The sequence below is a fragment of the Drosophila ananassae genome, chromosome 2L (assembly GCF_017639315.1).
Source record: "Drosophila ananassae strain 14024-0371.13 chromosome 2L, ASM1763931v2, whole genome shotgun sequence".
In the NCBI taxonomy this organism is placed as follows: domain Eukaryota; kingdom Metazoa; phylum Arthropoda; class Insecta; order Diptera; family Drosophilidae; genus Drosophila; species Drosophila ananassae.
This window is the reverse complement of record NC_057927.1, coordinates 3,592,383-3,615,200: the sequence shown is the minus strand read 5'-3', so window position 1 is coordinate 3,615,200 and position 22,818 is coordinate 3,592,383. Positions and strand designations below refer to the sequence as shown.

The 22,818-nt window shown below is 38.1% G+C and overlaps 4 protein-coding genes across 4 annotated transcripts; 3 read left to right on the top strand and 1 right to left on the bottom strand.

Moving 5' to 3' along the window:
• The first annotated feature begins 6,571 nt into the window (after nt 1–6,571).
• On the top strand, nt 6,572–7,339 carry LOC6500054. Its single transcript, XM_001953273.3, has 2 exons — nt 6,572–6,668; nt 6,723–7,339. Exons 1-2 carry the CDS (start codon nt 6,573–6,575, stop codon nt 7,305–7,307), a joined length of 681 nt encoding a protein of 226 aa, XP_001953308.2. The 5' UTR covers nt 6,572; the 3' UTR covers nt 7,308–7,339.
• A 314-nt stretch (nt 7,340–7,653) lies between these two features.
• Nucleotides 7,654–8,425, top strand: LOC6500056. The gene is made up of 2 exons (XM_001953272.4): nt 7,654–7,756; nt 7,812–8,425. The coding sequence occupies exons 1-2, from the start codon at nt 7,694–7,696 to the stop codon at nt 8,385–8,387; spliced, it is 639 nt and encodes a 212-aa protein (XP_001953307.1). The 5' UTR covers nt 7,654–7,693; the 3' UTR covers nt 8,388–8,425.
• Nucleotides 8,426–8,993: 568 nt separating this feature from the next.
• Nucleotides 8,994–11,073, top strand: LOC6500057 (NEDD8 ultimate buster 1). Its single transcript, XM_001953271.4, has one exon. The coding sequence runs from the start codon at nt 9,110–9,112 to the stop codon at nt 10,955–10,957; it is 1,848 nt and encodes a 615-aa protein (XP_001953306.1). The 5' UTR covers nt 8,994–9,109; the 3' UTR covers nt 10,958–11,073.
• Nucleotides 11,074–20,651: 9,578 nt separating this feature from the next.
• On the bottom strand, nt 20,652–22,705 carry LOC6500479 (fatty-acid amide hydrolase 2). Its single transcript, XM_001953270.4, has one exon. The coding sequence runs from the start codon at nt 22,325–22,327 to the stop codon at nt 20,756–20,758; it is 1,572 nt and encodes a 523-aa protein (XP_001953305.1). The 5' UTR covers nt 22,328–22,705; the 3' UTR covers nt 20,652–20,755.
• Between the last annotated feature and the right edge of the window lie 113 nt (nt 22,706–22,818).

Here is a 22,818-nt window from a genome sequence, read left to right as displayed (position 1 = left end):
CGTTGTGGACTATTCCTTGGTATTTCATAATTTAAAGGCCGAGTATTTAAGCTTCTTTCACTCTCGCTTGCTGGGTTGCTTTGAGCCCAGTTCAATCGCTGCTCAGACCGAATCTGTGACGTACCTACATTTCCCTCCTCTAGCTGGAGCTGTCTAACCACAGACCTAGTGTTTGGTCGATTTAACTGTCGCTCTTTTTCTTCTCCAGGCTTCGCACCAGGAGAACAGTTTCCTACTACTACTCGTACATCCTTTTTCAATACTTTAGCTAAACATGATGGACATTCATTCTCCTTGTCAGGATGAAATCTCAGTTCCATACAAGATTTATGAAAAATATGCTTGCAATTAGTAATTACACATGGCTGCGTATTTTCCATGACGTTTTCGCAAATAACGCATACGTTCGGTATTGCCTCTGCACCACTTTGTTCCGGGGTACGTTGAATTGGCATTTTAAATTAATATTTTTTTTTATATTTGTATAGATTGATTACTTAAAAGTTTCCGTTTGTTGACCTTTGTTGGAAATGTGAGTAGTTAATTTTCTTTTTCTGCATATTGTTAACTGTCCCTCCTCTAAATTTTTAGGTTATTTATTTTTTTTCTCTATTTAATTAATATGTTTGGTCTATTTCAATTACCTTAGGTTACACTAGAATGCTTCAAAAAGGTTTTGTTTCTACGCTTATATCAACGGACAAAAATACGCTCTCGCATATGTTTTTGTGTTCCAGCCGATACTAACATAATAACAGAACCTATTCTATTCATTTCTTATATGTATCCCACTTGATGAATATTTGTTGCTTGACTCCGGTCTTTTAAAATATCCCTGATTATATACCTTACTCTTCGGTCGGGTTGTTCGATTATTCAAGCTCCCCAAATTCCAGAAGGGTATACCATTTCGATATTCTATCCTAACAACCAATTTTCATACGAAAGCAAAACGAGCAATTTTATTTACTGTGGATGAGTACTCAGAATTAGATGTTCAACAGTATTCTGCACCAGTGTTCCGAAAAGTTAACCTCTTTCCTTTGGTCGCAATTAATAAGCCTCCGCTTGTTAATGCAAAATCCTAAATAAAAAAATGTTATTTCGGCTCTAACGTTCTACTCTTCCACGGGCCGACGGTTATTGAATCTATTACGAATCCTTTTCACCGTGCCTCACCGTATGGGCGCCAAAATTCTTTGTAACCTCCTGCATAGCTGTATCAAAGTTTTTCTCGGGCTGCCATAATAGGCAAATCCAGCTACTGCATAATTTACTAGATACTAGCAACGGGACCCTTATTAAGTGTAGCTCTTTCGGGAGATGGGGTGGGTTTTGCTAATATCAGTAAATTTGATCACTACAAGAATCATTAAAGAGTCCCTACTGAAACTAAATTTCCACTTGATCGTGGAGAACGCACAAAAAAAAACAAGAAAACTTGGGGTCATTGCCCCCGAGAAGATAAGCTTAGGAATTGCATGATAACAAGGAGGAAAGAAATCACAACAGAGAAAAAGAAAAAAAAAAAAATGTGCCGACAATGATGTTAGAATTCGGACACGGTTTCACTACCCACCCTACCTTAGTCTTAAGAGAATTGTTGTTAAGACCCCAATTATCATTTCTACTCACATTTCCAAGGTCACGGAAATACTGACTTACTCCCTCATACTTCTATTTTTTTTTTTTTAAAGTAATATATTTTCACAAACTTCAGCTTAACTTTAGGATCTTACAATAATAAAAGAGAAGTAATTTCATGTTCAATTCAGGTATGATCTTAGAATTTTTGGTTAATTAACATTATTGGCTAAAACCTATCTTAATAATATAGTATAATAATAATAATAATAAGGTGGACCTCATTCATTATTTGAGATTTAAAATTGCCAACAAATTTTAAGATGCTAAGTTGCTCTATTTGAGTTCGAATGCACTTGAAGGTTTAGGCTAGCAAAAAAAAAAAACAAATGACGAAAGCAAAACAAACAAGCACCTGCTGTCTGCAAGCTTATCGGCTTGGCAGAGATTATTAGTGGTTATTGATATGAGCATGGCAGAATAGCATAATTGCCCGATTGATAGGTAATTTGTTTTTTTTTTTTTTTCATATACATTTTTTTTTTTTTTCTTTTAAATCTTACAAACCAGTTCTTAGAATTTTTAACCTCCTACACATTCTGATCTTTTAAAATTTTTCTCTTTTAGGTATTTAGTTATCTTTTAAAATTTTCTCTGTTAGGTATTTAGTTATTTTTTTTTAGGTTTTATTTTTTTGTTCACTCACCCCCAATGTGATGATCCTCGATGAAGGCCTTCATGTTGGAGTCTCGTAGAGGTTGGGCTGATTAGTGGAGAGGTTGAATTTCTTAAATATATCTTACAACTACATTATTTCTCTTTTTGCATGCCTTTCCTTATTTACATTTTTGTTTTTCTTTAGTTCAATTCGAGTTCGTAGAATTTAATGTACTTTAATAGAATTCATAATTTCTTTTCACTATATATATTTTTTTTTTTTTTTTTTTCTTTAAATTTCTAGTTCAATATAAGTTCATACTTTTTTAATGTAATTGAATATAATTATTACTATTATTTTTCTATATCTATAATTTCTTTCGTATTCATTTCTTTTACATCTAATTTTTTTTTTTTTTTTTTTTTTAATTTCTAGTTCAATATAAGTTCGTAATATTTTAATGTAATTTAATTTTTGTGTTTGTGAACAACAACCGAAATGTAATAAACGATTGGAAGGCGACTCTCGTTCGCTATTGTATACTTTGATATCGTTTTATATTTATAGGTGATATCCGAAATTTCTCCTATCCGGTGTATCAGTATTGATTTGCGAATAAAGGTAGACGGGATAGACTAAGTGGGTGTTTTTTTTTTTATCTTTGATAGGGTTACTCATCCTGATAAAAACTATGTGTAATGATCCAGGTATGGAATCCAGGTGGTGCGGGTGGGACTCTCGTGGATTTTCGGCCATAGAAGACGCCTTATGGAAACAAGGTTGAGATAAAAATTCGGCTGGCGAGCTTGAAAATCATTACCTGATCCCAGGCTAGGTTTGTTTGCGACTTTACTGATGTCTTTGCTTTACTTATTTTTCCAATGATGTGTGGGGATTTTTCAGATTTAATTTGTTTTATTTTGTTGTGATCACTTTGCACGTGTTTCACCCACTTGATTTATGGATATGGTGTAGCTGGTACTAAGGTGTGCGTCTGCTTAGTTTGACAGCTCAAAAAAGAAAAAGACTTTTGAAGGCACCTAATAAGCTGCTAGGGCTAATGTCAAGGTAAGTACTAACGCCTAGTATGCACATTAGGAATGAATAAAACAAAAAAAAATTGCTAACACCTATCGATAAAAGTGGAGAGTTTCGTTAAGATTAGACGTTATTCTAATCTAATTTTTTTGAAACTCGAATGGGCAGCACAGGTGACCATTACAATTTTCGCTACTAAATAAGACAGGCCGCCGCGGCCTCGAACAACATTTTGACATTCCTTCTTGCTTGCCGCACTTTTCTGAGGGTTTTTCACACAAATTTTTGCATTGTGTTCTATAACATGCCAACAAGTAAAATTGTGATACAATTTGATAAAGCAAATAGTAACAACAAGTTAAATATTAAAAATCCAAGATATAGCCATCACTGAGGTCAAGATATAGCCATTAAAAAAATAAAAAAAATTGTATTCTTGGATTTTTATGCAGAATGCAGAATATTATGAAGAATCGATATAGAAATCATTTAAGATATTCCGTTCAATAATCGGATAAAAATTGGCCAAGATATAGCCATCGCTGGGGGCAGTGTTGTCCCTCCATGCAATTTTCATACTTATGAAGGAGATCCCCCAGAAAATGTAACACACTTATTGACCACTGCATCAAAATAAAAAAATTATTCTATTATTAAACCAAAGAAAATAAGAATTGGGTTTCCATTTTAATACTGCATGCACGATTTACCCTAAGTAAAGTGGAAAATTTTCAGCGAGCCGAAAATGTCATTTACCCAAAATAGCTGTGCCTTTTAGCATACATAATAAATCTACCCAAATCGAAAATGAGAAAGAGAAGAACGGGAATAAAAAGTCTCCTAAACTGAGTTTATTTAAGACTTAACGATTTGGAAATAAAGCCACACACACACGCCCGCACACACAACAAGAACGACAAATTATTTGGCCATCAAGTGCAGAACTTTCGCTTGGCATTGGCAGATTGGCGAGGGGCTGCAAACTTATTAATTTTCACAAAAGTCAGCCACATGAAAAAGTACACAGAGAACACAGCTCACTCCATAAGCTCCGAAATTGTGAAAAACTGTGACTTTATGCACATGAGTGAGCAAACAACAGAAGCAACAGCAGCAAACATCAGCGGCCAAAATGCATAGCACACTTTCCAGGGCATCCGTCAGAACAGTTTAACAAAGTGGTGGAGTGGGGAGGGTTGGGCATTGGGGGATGGCTGAGATGGAATTAAATGGGTCCGCAGTTGGGAGCCCAGCCAACAAATTATGAGTAATTGTTGTCATGGCTGAGCCATTTTGGTTTTGGAAATGCTCTCTCAACAGTGAGTAAGAGTTATCATAGAGGACAGGTGTGAATTAAAAAGTTAAGTTGTAACTTATAAGTTAAAGCTAAGTTATAAAAATTAGAATGACATAATTGGGACCCTCCTTGCATTGAACCTTCACAAATTTTTACCCATTCTTTTTCTATCTCTAAAAATAAGTTCTTTTCTCAGAAATGCATGCAATGTCAAGGAATAAGCCATTTCTCTACGGGGTATTTGCAAATTCCAGTTAATTTTATTTTGTGCCACTCATCTTTATCTGTTTTTGCCCTTTTGCCAGCTTTTCAGAGCCGCCCTTTTCTCGGCATTCCTTTCTTTTTATTCAAAGTTCCAACCCTCGGTTTTTTGCTGCTGCTGTCACTGGCATTGAACCGCATTTGTTTGAAAGATTGATGACCAACAATTGACTGCAGTCCTTCCGCCCCTTTCACCGGCAGCTGTAGCCTGCTCCTGATGAGTTGCTCTCAATATTTATGAGCCACAAATCCGGACAGACACTTCAAATTTCCCGTGATCGAAAAAGAGCAATGGGTGGGTGCGCCATGACCATGACCTGTAGAAGTTGCGGAATGATTTCATTAATTTAATGGACAACAATGTGACTTGTCACTTGTCAACTTTCGGGTGGAACTTCTTCGGGTGTAAAATCAGTTCATATTAGTCTAATGCCCGAAGGGTGGGAACTCACTTAGTGCCGAAGAAACTTTGCCGACAACATGTCATTGGTTTAATTTTTACTGCATGACCACGGGTGGGGGGAAGGAGGACACAAGGCGGGACAGGACAAGGCATTTTTAAGAGCCTGTCCTGTCCCGTCCCGGCAAAGAGTGTCGCATGCAGGCAGCGATGCATCATCATGGTTGTCAGCAACATTTACTTGACGTTTAACTTATGCCAAGTGCAGATGCGGCCGAGACAGAAACAAGTCAGTAACCGGCGAGAAACGAGGAAGGAAGTGAAGAGGAACCCAAGGAAGGATGTAAGGAAGGATGCACTTGGCAGTCAAGGGTGAGGGAACTTTTATTTAGATAAAAATGGGCTCAAGACTCATTTATATTAATCAAGACTGCGTTTTAGGTTTTCTTATTATTTTTTTTGGAAAATACATTACATTCATTTTATTTTAAATATTTATCGCACTTTCACACCATATAAATTATTCTATTGGTAATGGAATTTGCTGCAAAAAGCTTTGCATAAAAGAGCAACTACATTGAATCGAATTAAAGATGAGGACTCAACCCGAATAAAAACCCCAAATAACCCCGTCATTTACTTTATCACCCTCAATGTGGCACTTTCGCCCTCCAAAAGTGGGTAGGAAACCACCTAACCCAATGATTAACCAGACACCCAATCACCCACAGATATATATGTCTGTATATTGACAACCGACTTGCAAAGGATACTACGACAAACATCTACGGAACTTTTCATTAGCAGCCGCACTAGCTGTCGCGGGGTGCCAACTGCCAAGTTCCTTTGTGCTTCCTATAAAACGTCTTGGCCCTGTCCATTCACTTTATTTCGTATTCTTTTTCTGCTGGCTTGGTGGGAGTTATTAACCCTTAACCACACGTTACCATTTATTACCCAGAGTGTCGCACACACACAGACACACATACACCCACACAGACAATGTGCGGCAAGCGCGTTAAGCTGACAATGGCAACAAATTTTTTCCTTTTGTCATCTATTGTATCCTGAAACCGGGGATCTCGTCCCAGCGACCATTCAATTGCGGTCCTTTTTGTCTGCGGTTTATCGCTTTTAATTCGTCCTGAGCCGCCGAATTCGTACAGGGGACCCAAGTAGATTTTGCGGTTGGTTTTCTTGATATGGTGCGATAATTGCCAACGAAAATGTGAGATTTTTGCAGGAGAAATTTCGGTGCCACTTAATGGCCCAGTATGAAGGAAATTGACGTTACGGCGTATTTCTCCGGCAGTATATAGGTCGATACTAAAGTAATGCTTTCAAATATTCGTCAACTGTGCAGTAAAATGAAAGCCATAACTCTTTTGTTTCTCGCTTTGGTTTCGGTCACTTGTTTATTCGCCGCACAGGTGGGTGCAAGAAAAATAAACTATTTTATTTAACTTTTTATTTGCTTACCTTAGGCCGACTCTGATCCATCGAATGAAGTAGACTTGGACTATGAGCCTGACTCTGAGCTTGATTACGAGTTGGAGATAGATCAGTTTCTGGATGAACTAGATGACGATGAAGAATTAATGGAAGTGGAGGATTATGGGCTCATTCGCACCATCAGACACATACTTCATAGGGTTTTGAAAACAGTTCGTGGCTCCAAGTGCGTTTTCAAAGGAGTCGTTGATATTCTGTATTCCTGTACTAATTTTGTGGATGCTGTGGAATCCTGCGGTACGGAGGTTCCCAAGGATGTTGAAAAGATTGTCGATACTGTAAAGCAGATCATCAAAATCTGCGACGAGATACTTCACTTGAGATCCAAGCTATGTGCCAAAGATAAATCCTTTCTTCACCATCTCAAAAACTCGTTCAAATGCTTCTGGAAGCTTTTTAGATCGACCGTAAAATTGACCAAAAAAATCAATAAGACCCTCAAACTGATTCGAAAGTTGCCTGCCGACACAAACGTCTGTTTCTTGAATGCCACCAATAGCGTAAAAGTATCCTTTAATTCCTTCTTTTCCAATGTTGAAGTTTGCCGAAAAGCATAATATAATAAACTTCTTAATCAATAAAACCAAAATTAATCCAAACCAATTATCTCTAGCCTTAACCAGGTTCTCTAAAATATTGGTAGAATTTTGGAGAAATAAATCTTAATTAAATAAATTTACCCGAAACCAATTAGTTATCTATCTTATAAAACTAATCATAAATTCCCCTGAGTATTTTGTGATAATTCTGAAGTTTAGTGGTTTAATTACTTATCTCGATTCTTAAATGTGTATTTACTTTGAAGAGTAGCAATTCAGAACAAAGATAGCTTATTGAATAGATAGAGGAATTGAGTGGAACCGTTTTTTCAGATAAGATTGGGAATTAATATAAATAGGGGCTAAAACAAAGGCCTAAAGTATTCGCCAACTGTTCAGTCAAAATGAAAGCCATCACATTTTGTCTTCTGGTTTTGGTTTCGGCCACATTTGTGTTGACCACCAAGGTAAGGTCTAGCAGAATTTATTGCAAGTCAGATTTAATAAAATGTTTGGCACTAGGCCAACGCTATTGCCTCGAAAGAATTGGGCTTGGATAGTGAATTCGATTGGGAAACAGAACTGGATGAGCTTCTGGATGAGCTGGACAACGATGAGGACTACATGGACGTGGAGCAACTTGGCTTTATTCGCAGTGTAAGGAAAGTCCTTCGAAAAGCTCTCAAAACAGTTCGAGGCACCAACTGCATCATCAAGGAGGTGGTGGAGATTCTAAGTTCCTGCACCGCTTACGTGGATGCGATTGATAACTGCGGCACGGCTATTCCCAAGGATGTGGCCAAAATTGTGGCTTCAGTAAAGAAGATCATCAGCATTTGCAACGACATTCTCCATCTGCGTTCTAAGCTCTGTGCCGCGGATGACTCATCTAGCTCTACCGCCAAAAATTCCTGCAAATGCTTCTGGAACTTATTCAAGGCCACAATGAAGTTGACCAGGCAGATTAATAAGACACTCAAGCTGATTGCCAAATTGCCATCTGACACCAGTGAGTGCTTTGTGAGTGCCACCAACAATGTCAAAGTGTCATTCAACTCTTTCCTTCCCAACATCAATGTATGCGTCGATTCGATGTAAAAATAAAAATATATTTGGAACATTTATAAAAACTATAATTTTTTGTGTTTTATTATTGATAATTAAATTTCCTTTCATCACTGTGGACGGTAGTCCACGAGGTGACGCCCTGCATGCCTTGATATGCGCGAGGAGACTCTATATATAGCCGAAGAATTCAACATTTCCTGTAGGCATCCGATCTGAATGAATTATATTATATTATTGGTATATTACCAATCGAAAGGTATTTAGGTGAAAGTAAAAAAATTTTAATCACTAAATTGGGGCTGGTGGAGACATCTTAGTCCTCAAAAGAATATTTCTTAAACGTCTTAATAGAAGAAAACAAATACACGGAAAATACATTTTTAAGAATCAAGTGCTTCCATTTAACTGATAAAATTAGCTTGTTCTTCGCCTCGTTAGTAATCAAATAATTCAAGACGATTAAAACAAAAGAAATTATCTATCGGCTTTAAATTAATCAAGTTTACTGGACTGTTTCAAGTACTACTTAATTCCATTATCAGCTTTTTGCACTGACAAAAGCACATTTTTAAATAATCGATAAATTTATGTAAAATGATATTGCATATTTATTTTTCGATACTGAGTTTAAACTTAATCAAAAAAGCTATCGACGTATTTGTACATCTCTGACAAACACGCCAGAAAAATTTAAGCTTTGAGCTACCAAATTTGTCAGTTTTCGAAGGAGTGAAGCCAATTAGAGACGGAAAATGTCCCAGATAGATAATACGTTCATCAGGCTGCGAGCTCGTCTCCGTGAGCGTAACATCAAGTTGTGGGAGGAGCCGTACTACTTCGAGGGAGTCGGCAGTATTGAGTCGGAGATGGATCGCCTGGCTGGGGATTTGTGCGGTGACCTCGGAATAAGCGTTTCCAATTGCAGATGTGCCCTCACTGAATTGCAGGATAGCGCCCTGAGGAAATTGGCCGCCCGCATGGAGTTCAATCAAACGGGATTGGCCACGTTTAATGTGAGGTGCGTAGATAGCAAGGGCGGCACTGCCCAAATGATGGACATCAAGTGTCCTTTGAACGGTTTGGGCTCGGATTTGCAAAAGGAAGTGGCTAAAAAGCTCAACGTGAGTGACTACAGTCACGTGAAGTGCATATCCGGAGGTCGCATTATTGATGGTCTTAAGCCTTTGGCCAGCCAAGGCGTAAAAAATAACCAGCAGATCATGGTGGTCGTGGGTGGACAACAACAAGGTGAGGATCTCCATGAGCGCATCCAGCGCATACGAGCCGATGTCGAGGTCATAGCTGCTGCCGATGACCGATTCATGGAAATGGAGGATCAAGATGGACGTCCCATATTTCTGCCACCAGATGAGAATCGTTCACTCTTGATGGCCATGGGACTTTGCGAGAAGGCCAGAGCCGCCATGCGAAGGGAGCAATTCGATGAGGCCTTACTGCTTCTCCTTGAGGCCGATGAACTCTTTTCGCGCTGTAACTCCAAATTCTTAGATGCAGTGGACAACTACGCCCTTTTGAACCTAGACATTGTGTGGTGTTACCTATGCCTCAAAAATATTACCCAACTTCCTGATGCCCAGCGACGTTTGGATATTTGCGAGAAAAGTTTCCGGCGCAGCTATGGCGATCAATTCGATCGATTGTACTCCATCCGGGGCTCAAGTTGCCCTGAACGAGCCTTGATCATGAGGTTGCACCTTCTCCAAGGTGTCCTTTTCTTCCACCAAAATCGAAGGGACGAGGCCTATGAGAAGCTGGAAGAAGCGTCCAGGGCTTTGGATGAATTAAAAGTTAACGATGATCATCTTTCGGCTCTGCTAGAAATGGGCTATGAGGAAAGCGATGCCAGGTTAGCTCTACGGTCAACGGCCGGAAATGTGGATAGAGCCATACAGTTTATCCAAGAACGCAGGGAAAAAGTGAAGGCCGAACGCCGCAATGCTGCTCCAGCAAGAAGGGTAAACCAAGAAATGCGAGAGGCGAATGCCGGCGGAGACTGGGTGGATCCCAGAAGCGTTTGCCGCCTCATGGAAATGGGCTACGAGAGGGTGTTAATAGTCGAGGCGTTGCGTCGCACCCATAATGATCTAGACCAAAGCCTGGAACTCCTTCAGCGTCATTCCAACGATCTCAGAGCCAATTTGCCAACCACTCCTGTGGCGGATGAGACTCTACTTTCAACCCTTCAGCAACTTGGCTTTGATCTGCCATCCGCTCGAGCAGCTCTGGAAACCACTAGCAATGATTTCAAGAAATCTGTTGAATTTTTACTCAAGAGTTTCTCCAACGAGGAGGAATTGCTAAGAGTAATTTCTGCCATGACAAAGCTATTAGAAGAGTATGCACCTTCGGGATCCAACAGACCGAGCACCAATTCATCCATTCCTGTTGTTAACTTGTCGAATGATATGTTGTGCCTCATTCAGTCGGTTTTGGGAAAGGCAAAATTGGAAATGGAGTCGTATACCGCCTTTAAGAGATTTCATGAGGACTTGTCCGGCAATCATTTGGAGTACTTGGATCTGCCGTTGATTCAAGAGGAACAAATCCTGAGCGAGTATAGACATCTATTGGAGAGATAGAGTATCTTGGGATTAATTTTTGTCTAATATATAAAAATATCCTAAACCTTCAAAAAATACTTTAACAATAAATGTAAATCAACTTCACAAATAAATATAATTTACATTTACAAATACTCCCATGAAGTCTACGTTTTTACTAATACGATACAATTGAATCAACTGAATAATACAACTGAATACAACAATACAACTGAATCTAATGGTAACTTTCTCTTGGGCTCTATTAAAATTCAAATCTCAAGATATATTTTTTTTTTTTTTTATATTTTTATTATAACAGATCGATCATCCATATAACTACATTTAAAGCTTAAAACCATGTGCTTCATTTACAAAACTTACGAAATTCCTGAAATTTTATAATCTGTTCCAAGATAAGTACCTTAAGTACCAAGCAAAATCTACCTTAACCGTTCCTAAATAAACACAAAATGAATATTTTCTGGGTTTTTTAAGCACTTTAACAAAAATGGAAGAGTGGAGATATCGTGTTTTATTGGCTGCTACTGTTGTGTTTTGCCTTTTGAGGCTGTCGTTCGGACAAGATAGCTCCCAAACATTTGGCGAAATAAGGAGAGGCGATGAAATATTCATCGAGAAATATATAAGAGCCGATTTTGATACGCGTCGTGCTGTTAGCCGGACGACAAAAATAAATCAGGAATTTGAGATAACTGCGGTGGAATTTATAGACCAATGGAGAACTGGAGCAATCATCAATATGGGAAACGAACCCCCCTTTAAAAGTTTTAATGTCACCATTACCTCGCAAGTGGGTGCGGGATTCTACGTAAAAATGAATTGTTACAAAAGAGGAACAAAAATAGAAAAAACGTAGAAAAAGATTGGGCATTCTTTCAATTCGTGTATTATGAAGACACTGTAAAGTATACAAACTGCTTAGTGTTAAATTAATGCTGTTAAATTTAAAGACATGTGGAAAATTGGCGCAACCATTGTTGTAGACAGTTATCACCCTTTTCGAAGTTTCAAATATAGCATTACCTCCAAAAGAAGCTATGGCTTCAAATTTATAATGGAATTGTACTGCTAATAACATCAGGCGATTTCCTTTAACTTAAAACATAGGACATTTTTTACTATTGTCGATAAACTAAAATACAATTTTCTTAAAATTTTCTTTTGTTTATTCGCTTTGGCTGACGGGTAATTCTCTTATCGTAAAATATCTCCATATTAAATTTAAATCCGCGACTCCACGCGGACGTAATTAGGAACGTTGACCGATAATAAGGTGGCTCTTTTAACATCCAAATATGAGCACCATTTTTCCATACATCCCAAAACCTAACGGCGTTAACTATGTATTGAGAATTTATAGTATCGTGATAAGTAACGGTTTCAAATAATTTGAAGTCCTTTTGAATAACTCTTCTATCTATGGTGTCATATGGTTTTGGCCAGCCCCTTGTTTGGCTTAAATCCTGTCCGTATGATTTAATAAACAGTTGACAAGCAACCAGAATAAACAATAAGATCCAATGTGTTTGCAGCTCCATCCTTATTAAAAAACTGTGATTTTAAAAGAAATTCTAAACAAAATCTAACTCAACCGGAGAAAATTATTTTAATTCCATTAGTTTAACATGGATATTTAAGCAGAAGCTATGCAGAGAAGATTAAAATGTAAGCTTTATGTCTTTAATTTTTTTCATGAAACTAGGTTGAATTTCCATTATTACATCCTATCATACTCCAAATAATGAAAAATATCAAACACTTTTCATTATGCGCAGCTGATATTTAGAAATCAATTTTATCGTCATGGTTGAAAAAAAAAAGACTTTGTGAAAAAAATTCAATTGTACTATTAATATTTAGTAGAATATAAAGAAATTAACAATAGTATAAAAATATATTATATTTTTAAAGATTTTTTTCAGTATATGAGTGTTGTGATTAATGTTAATTCTATATCTTAAGGTGTGGATAAGGATAAGGATCAAGGATAATCTCCAAAATTACTTATACTTGATATTCAGTGCACCATGATTTTCTTATCCCTTAGTTAATCCAAGAACCCACCGCAAACTAGCAAAATACCACGTCTGGAACTAGAAATTGCTTGAATAATAACTGATTTTATTGTGTCAATTAATTGTGGAGTTACAAAACGTATTTCTACTTTTTGCCATATTGGTAGGTACTCATATCGTAAAATATCTCCACATTGAACTTAAATCCGCGACTATTCTTGGACGTAATCGTAAAAACTGTTCCCCGGAAAGGTGGCTCTGCTTTCATCCATATGTCAGCACCATTTTTCCACACGTCCCAAAACCTTATGGCGTTAATAATGAAATCAAACCGAATAGTCTCCGTATGGGTAACTCTTCTACATAAACGGTACTCCTCTTCAATAACCTTTCTATACACGGTGTCGTATTGCTTTGGCCAGCCTCTTGTTTGACTCATATCCTGTCCATGTGTTTTAAAAAACCGTTCACAAAAAGCAAGAGCAAACAATAAGACCCAATGTGTCCGAAGCTCCATCATTATTCAAAAACTATTTTACGATGAATTAGTTCTGAACATAACTCAACCGGAGAAAATCCTTATAATGTCATTAATTTATCACGGTGTGGAATAAGTTGCAATTATGTCGGACTAACACTTATGAAACACATTAATACTCTTTTAACTCTACTTCTACCTAATTAAGAGAAAATGGCAATAATATAAGACCCACAATACGCTATAAATTAATTACATTTAATTATCGGGACAATATATATAAAAATATACATTGTATTTTATTTTTTAAATTAAGTTAAATTTCCTTTATTACTTGCTATTATATAAAATGGAGGAAATCATAATTTAAAATATCTCATCCTAAAAATAATCGAAGGTATTTAGAGTTTACTTTATCTAATCGTGAACCCTGCTCTCCGGAAAGGTGGCTCCTTTTCGATTTCAATGTCAGCACCATTTTTCCATACAAAACTTTACATTCCCAAAACCTAATAGCGTTAAGTTTAAAATCAGAATTCACATTCTCAGTATAGGTAACGATTGAAAATAATCTGTACAACTGTGTAATGGTCTTCCTAAGCCAAATCCTTGTTTGGCTTATATCGTGTCCCTCGGTCACACTCAATAATTCATAAGCTACGAGGGTAAATTGTAAGATATTATGTATCTTAAGCTTCAGTTTTATTTTGAATAAAAAAAAATTAATTATATTGGATTTTTAAAGAACAATGTATATGAAAAATTTTAATTCTATTATTTTATGGTCGTTTTTCAAAACACAAGTTTATCCTATTGACCTAGACCTATCATAGTATACCACCATAACAAATTTAAATCCGCGACTATTTTGGGATTTAATCGTAAATGTTGAGCTATAAAAAGGAGGCTCCCTTTGCATTGTGATTTCTGCACCATTTTTCCATTTGTCCCAAAATTTAACGGCGTTAACTCTATAACCAGAATTTATTTTCTCCGTGTGGGTAATGACATGAAATAATTTATATGTCTCTTCAATGGTTTTCTCATATACGGAGTCACTCCATTGTGGCCAGCCCCATGTCTGGCTCATATCCTGTCCGTGTGATTCCCAAAAAAACTGATTAACTGCACAAGTAAAGGGAAAGATCCATTGTTTTCGAAGCTTCATCTTTACTTTGATTGGGAAAACTTTGAATGAAAGAATTTTACCCGACCAGATTCATCATTCTAATGGGATTAATTTAACACGGTAATGTTACGTTATAATTATTTAATTAAATTTAATTTTAATTCAAAATGGGGCACTATTGCTTGATGTAATCGTGATCACAGAGTTGCGGAAAGGTGACTTGTTGCATTCCCTCGTTTTAAAGCCTTATATTAAATCAAAACGTACTGATCCTCCCACTTTTTATACGTTGTTATTATAAGTGATTTTATAAACTTTCAAAATTATTAGAGAAATTTCTGTACTTGATATTTTATTCAGTGCACCATGGTTTTTGTATCCCGCCATTTATTCAAACCAACAACCAACCACCAAACTACATTCCCACATCAGGATGAACCCCCGTCTGGATTTGATGACCATGGCGGCGACATATTACTTCCTTATTTGTGGGCTATGCCCGGGACCTTTCACCTTTCTCCGTTACGCTCCAAAAAGTGAGACATTAGGCGCAGAAATCGCACTGTGTTTCGTGGGTGGGGGGCGGGGCATTTCGCACATGTACGCATTGAAACAATGACGAGGCACAAACATTTTTAGCGCTGACAGCGAGCCAAACATCCGCCAGATAAAAATGTCCGCGGGCTTCTTTCTCCCTCATGACAAAAATTTGATTGAATCAACTGCGGCGACGAGTAGTTGTTGTCCTGTTCGCTCCCGGCTGCCTCCGTCTCTTTCCGACGAGGTCCTGGGCATTTGCTATCCGTTTTGCAGCCTTCGTCTCTGGGAGGATAATGATAAGCGCATAAAACCATTAAGTGATTCCACTCAAATGAGCACGTTAGGATAACTGCGAAGCATGTTTTGGGTGAGAATTTTTTGTTGATTCTCATTCTACGGTACTACACTTGGAAAAATCATTTAAATTTTAAGAATATTACATAGAGTAGATAGGGTATAAGTATTGACTTTGGATTGAACTTAAAGCCCATATTATTTTTTATATCAAAAGCTTTCAAAAATCAAACAAACTTATGGTTTATTATGTAATTTATGAATACCAAATACGTAAAATAGTGTATGATTAGACTAACGTCCTACGGAGGCTCACTCACTAATTGAATCGAACACACACGGGCAAATTTTTCGTCCCAAAAAACTACAGAAAGTGAATCTATCAAAAAAAGGGAAACAAAGGATCCGATTTTTTTTATACCAGCCCGAATAACATGACATGGGAAGTCGCAACAATGGAGGGAGGAGTGTCCGTAAAAGTAACAATGTCAGTGATGTCCTTAAACCCATGGCAAAGAGAATGCGGCTTTCACGTTCCGTACAGCGAAAACGATAAGGGAAACAGGGACAGGTGGGTGGATCCAGGAAAGGACATCCGCACCGTTCATGTTAAATGGCCAACAAGGTGACAATGCAGATATAATGCTCATAAGCAGACAGAATAAAGCGAAAAACGTGCCACGAACGGCGGCCATTATGTCGATGATTCGCATGACGATGCTGACGATTTCGCGATTGATAATCCTCACTTACTGGTATCCGAAATGGCAGGACAATTGGGTGTGGGAGTGTCTCTAAAAAAAATTGCTTATCGCCCGACTTTACGCACAATATAACAGACAGATGTCAGTGGGTTGTTAAATGATGGCGTTACGGAAAAATTAATGATAAATAAAGCAATACCTTAAAGAACACTTAAAGAAATAAGAAAAAAATACTTAATAGACCCCTTTAAAATGATTAAAATTGTTGATATAATGCGTAAATTGAAAATAACGACTTACTTGATTAATTTTATTTATAAAGTTCTCAAAGGATTCAAAATAATTGAAAACTAAAAACCGGAACCCAAATCCAAAGTCTCGATTCATATGTCTCTCGACCAACCCCCCACATTTCCGGCTGGAACTTTTACACCGCTGACATTAGTTAATTGTCAGCCGCTTCAGTTTGCAAACATGCACTTGGCCAGAAGCCAACACGGCCAAGAAGGGGAAAAAATAGAGAAATTGTTACAATTTAATTAACTTCTCGGTACGTAATTTGCGCCAACACTTAAAGTTGTTGCCTTGACTTGTTTTCGCGGCACTTTTATTGCCGCCTTTTTCCAGTTCCCTTTGCCGCCGTTGCACCTTCAGAGCTGCCACCAACGCCAAAGCCTGCCGCTAATTACGCAAATGTTTCAACTTTAAACTGGCTTTGCTATTTCACGCGCCCTGCGTGTGAAATTTATAAATGTCAACTGCAAGTCCTCCCATGCCTTCCACCCCCCAATGCACTTTGCACTTCGTTTTGTCTGTTTAACTTTTGTTCATAGCTGGCTGACTTTTGCTGATTGTGCGGAGCTTGAAACTCGGAGTCACTGCAACCCCTCATTCTCAGCCTGTGTTTTTGCCAGCCCTCGCAATTTGTTATATTTGCTAGTTTTCAAAAATTAAAAAAATTCTCCATACCCATAAGGGGTAGGAAAGACGAGACACGAGATAATAATGAAAAGGAGACAATATATTTTATGAGGGTGCAACAGGGCGTATGCGTGTTCAAAAAGATTGTCAGTTGCTCTTGAAATGGCGTTTGAAGTAATGAAAAATACTCATAAAAATAAGTGTTTAGATAGAATAAAGAATTTTAGGAAAGAAAAAATTGTAAATACTTTTTATGAACATTTTTAAAGAATGAAAATATATTGAGTTAAATATTCCATTCATGGTATTGCATTTCTATCTTCCGGATATGTCAACCTTTGCCATTTCTTGCCAGTTTTTCGTTTTTTGGTAAAACGAAATAGCTTACAGCCAGGTCGGACCAGATTTAGATTCGCAAAAAATGAGAATACACACACGAACCAATACATTATATACAGGCACACATAAAATTGCATTACACACCGAAACACACAGGCGTTCACGTTGGGATAAAGCCCCGGAACACATTTGGCAGTTACTGTCAGTCAATCTCCATTAAGTCCATCCCCAACACCTTATTGAATTTTATTGTAAATTGGAAAGAAAAAAATGCACCAACTGCAAAATGCCAAAGAAAAGGCAAGAAAATGTTGTACCTCAAATAGCTTCAAAGCCAAGCAAATGGCAGACAAAGATTTGCAAAAATATACACGGACAAATTGAAAAAGAAAACGAAGGGTAACAATCGTGAAGGAGGGAGGAAGCTAGAAGGAGGATGCAGTTTTCAATTAATTTGCATAAATGGCCAAACGATTATGTAATTTGTATTTGCCCCATAAATTATCACGCAATGAAAATAGTTTTCAAATATGCACCCCCAGACAGTGTGGAATTCCATGGATGAGAGTGGGAAAGTGGGTGGAAGTGGGTGAGCTTATTAGAAGCGAATGAAACTGGTAACTATCAATAAATTACGATGCGGGATAAATGGGGGTACTTTACCCGTGCTAAAAAGCTCAAACATTAGACAGAGGTGATCTTATAATTGAATTTAAGTGGTTCATAATATATTATTTTAGGATCTAATATTTCATAAATAATATAATAAAAATAACTATCAATAAACTAGTATATATTAAAATTAGTCTTTCATAATAAAGCCAATGTATAAATTATATTTGTCCTTTCTGATAAAACCTACTTACATATGAACTTCAAACTCATATAGTTAATCAGTCACGAACCGAACTAGATCCTCTAAATAACACAACTCTAGTCGAATTTCCCTTGACAAATTTTCGGGGTTGGCATTGTGGCTCGGGTAGGTGCTGCTTGCCAGGGACCGCAAATTTTATGCACGTTATAAATCACGACAAACAACGACGACAGCGCCGAGGACGACTGCAAAACTGTTCACATTAATTGTTGCAACGTCATTTTCGGGCCTATTGTATTCGGGCAGACCCCAAAAAACCCCACCCCAACTGACCAGCCAGCCAAAACCCGCCTACCAAAACGCCAGGACACCCCAAATCCCAACCACATTCGGCGGAGCAGGCCAATAAAAGGCGCTCTTTCTATGTGTGCTCCAGACGCCTTTGTGTCACGTGGCAATTTTCGCAAAAGGAATTTCAACAATGTAGACGTTTTTGTAACAGCAAATAATGACAAAAAAATTGAAAGTCCAACTACTTTTTTCCTTTGCATAGACAAATGTCCTTTGGACGGGGCTTTAGAGGAGTTCATAAAAAATTGCTGTTTAGTAGCTGGATTTGTGGATTTGTCAAAGGCTCAGGGCAGAGGCGTGGATACTGAAAATCTGCCATGTATTTTCCAGTGGTTCATAATTTCACATTTGAGTCACAAAAAGCTAAAGGATAACATGGTGTTTTTATTGTCGGCACTGGAATTTAAAAGTTTAGTTTGTTAAAAAAAGGTCGACGTAGGTATGGTATGTTAAAGTCAATTTTGATAAAAATATAGCCCATTTATTAAAAATATTGTATGAAACTATTTGTTAAATACATTTTTATTGTAAAATTTTTTAAACGATTTTACAGGTATACCAACAATTGAACATATTTGTATTTACTTTTGGTATGTTATGGTAGCCAATCTGTTGTTAAAAGATAATCCTCCCCAAATACATAAAATGCAGGCAAAAACACTTGAAAGCAAAGTTATGAACTAGGGCGAGTATGGGGGCCAAAAAAACAGCAAAAGGGCGTCGTTAATATTTCAAAAACAGAAACGCACCCAAACCGAATCGAAAACAAGGCAAGGACATAAACAGAAGGGCCACACAAGGACAAAAGCAGGCTATAACAGAAATAGTCGTAATACTTTGGACAATTGCACACGCGTCCGCACTTGACTTCTGCAAAGCTAAACCATTCGAAGTATTAAGGCATATTTTCCGCTTGGTCAGCGGAAATGGACCCAAAGGTGAAACGGACGGTAGTGTTAAATTAGACAAAGTGAGCCAGATGAGACTGAGACAGGGTGAAAAGTCGCATTCATGTTGCTCTGAATTTATGGCCGTGAGGAGACAGACTTTGAAATACGAAGTGGAGAAGACCCAGGCAGCCACCCAACAGAAGGAGCTTCTGTGCTACTTTTTGGTATAATATTCTAAAAAATAATTTAACAGAAACAAAAATAAACTATTTATATTTTCAATAAATGAAGTATAGACCTACAAATTTGACTTTAGTTATGATGTTACTTTTAAGGTAAGATGTGTCCTTCTTCCAGTGCATTTATCTATATTTAGGAAAGGAGTTGGACATTGTGGGCCATGACCTTAGGGGTTGGGGACACTCTGCACACCGTGCACACATCTTGCAATTTCCAGAAAGGGAGTCCACAAAAGATGTCAATGTTGGGTGCGTGTGTGTCTGCGTGTGTGGACAAATTAATTGTTGACAGCGCGACAACATTCTCAAGCCCCCAAACCAATTCCCCGGCTCCAGGAAAGCTCGGACAAGTTTTGGGTTAAGTGTTTCCTGACACCATCTCCATTTATCACTGCCGCCTAACACAGTTCAAAGGTAGGACCTTTTGGGATATGAAGTAATTTCAGATATCGAATCGATAGAGGAGAAAAACTTTAATCAGAGGCCTAATTAGCTTTAACAAAAGCCATAAAATCTGTAAAATCACGTAATTAGGTTATTCCAATAAATCTTAAGAACAAATTCATATTTCACCTGTTTAAAAATTTTGTAAAAAAAATAGATACCGGCTGAACTTCTTTCTATATATTGCTATTACAGGATTATATTATTGAATTATATATTCCACAATGATTAAGCATATCAAGCTTTCATTAAAATTATTCGCTTTTTTTTGTTTTATCATAAAGGAATTAAAGGGAGCTCTTCAAAAATATGATAATTACATTTTTTGCTTTTTAAGCTTAAATAATATTCCCGGGCTTGCTTTTAAAATTAGACCCATCGCCATTTTCCAGAGCTTCCAGCAGTGTGACCAGTCCAAAAAGAGTTGCCGGACTGGAATAAAAATAATTGATTGGGCAGCTCTATAAAACATATGGTAATGTTTATTATCATTTGTTTGCAATTAATCTTTGTAACAATCGTACACAAAATAGTAAAAACAAACTGTATCAAAAAGCTATATAAAAGAAATCATTTATTAAATTCCTGTAACAAAGCGACAGTCTCAAATACTACCAACACCTAAAGATAACAATTGTTGTTTTCACAGCGATTACTGCTTCAGGGGAAATGGTGGCACCCATCCGCCAAAAGTCCGCTCCAACTCCTCTGCCACCGCCAAACAAAGACGATCGTTGTTTAAATTGGCCACCACCTGAATTCCCAGAGGCATTCCCTTCGAGTCCAAACCCATGGGAACCTGGGTAGCTGGCAAACGGAGCACATTGAACAGGCTGAAATAGGCGAAGTCGTTGAATTTAACCAGCGGATAAAAGTGGAAAGGAGCCGTTCTGGGAGAACTATGGTAGAAAAGCACTCCATCATCACCAAGCAGATCCTGCACTGCCTTCTTGCACTTGGCGGTGGCCTCACGCATCAGTTTCTCAGACTCCTTCGGCAAGACACTGTCAATGAGTCCATAAATAGCAGCCATGCTGTAGTCACTCTGACCCAGTAACTTTTTAAATAGCTCCACAAATGGATTGAGTTCTGCTCCGTTACCAAGCAAAAGATTAAAGTTAGCCGGCTCTTGAGTCATCCAGTAACGCCACATTTTTCCAGTCAACTTGGTGTTTGGTACGTTGGCATGTCGCACATCCTGTCCATTGATTCTTTCAAAGTGTTTGCGTATCTTGTACATAACCCTCTCGGTTTCTCGGTTGATAGGATTACACTGAGCCATGCCATTGGAAGCCACGTAGAAGTATCTCAATTTCTTCAAATTCACTTCCTGATCAAGTTTAAGTTTGGGTTTCAGTTCTGGTTCCACCAGCACCTGCATCATTGGCAAAAGATCCTTGGCAAAGCGACTCATTGGACCGGCGCAGACCATTGTTTCCTTCTCTTTTCCAGTTCTGAAGGTGCAACCCGCCATGTTGACTGCTCCAGCTGTGGGTTTGTGTCCAAAAACGCCGCAATTAAAGGCTGGAATTCTTATGGAACCTCCAATATCCGTTCCCAATCCAAAACCAGTACAACAGGCAGCAATAAGAGCACCTTCGCCACCAGAAGAACCTCCCACGGATCGTCGGAGGTCGTAGGGGTTGTTGGTGCCTCCAATCAGCATGTTTCTGGACTCAATCCACTTGTTGACCTCTGGAACATTGCTAGTGGCTATAATGATTGCGCCACTTTCCTTCATCAGACGAACGCATTCAGCATCCGTGGCAGATCTTTCAGTTTTTCGGCATACTAATCCCAGCGTATGGAGTTTCCCCGCCACAGATGTACTATCTTTGGTGGTGAAGGGAACACCTAGGAAGGGCTGCCTCCGGAAGTCCTCATCACTGTATTCCTTTTTGGACAACCTTCGATCGATTTCACGAGCCTGCTCCAAAGCCTCTGGAAAGGGGCCATCCACCACAGCGTTGAGATCACGGTTCACATTTTCGATGCGCTCACAGTAGGCTTTGACGATGTCGTAACTTCGGATTTTTCGCTCCCGTATCAGTTGAGCAAGTTCCACGGCACTTTTGGACAACAGAGCTTGTTGCTCAGCACTGGGAGGTCCCTGAACTCGCCTATATGGTCCCAGATACCAGCCCAAGGCGAACTCCAGCAGCCGATCGGTCAGGATGTGGACCAGCGCCAAAAGCGCTTCCAGTACGTGGCTCCAAAACGGCATGCCGAATGTGATCTTTTCCGCTGAGTTTTGCACTTTGCGCAATGCAAATCCAGAGACCCGCTGACCAACAGCAACAAACACTTAGTAGTGGAGGTGGGGTGAGACGAGTGGGTTGCGATAAATCCAAGACGTTGCGTTGCCACCTGATATGTGGCAAAGTTGGCGGCGAAAGCTTCAAACCAGTTTTAGTTTAGTAGACAGTAGATACTGATTAAGTAGTACATCCTACTATACTTTTTTCTCAATACTTTTACTTTTAAAGGTAAAATGCGTTATTTCTCGTTAAGAGAATTCATAAAAGTGAGAAAAAAGTACATCTACATGTACTTCATAAAGTGTATCTACATATTGAGTCAAATAAACGTATCCACATGTAGAATCCATATTTTAGATAGATGTTTCTTTAACAAAATGTTGTTTTAAATCTATTGAGAAGTATTACAAGCTCCTAAATAATATTCTGAAAATTATTTGAATACTTTGAATAAAAC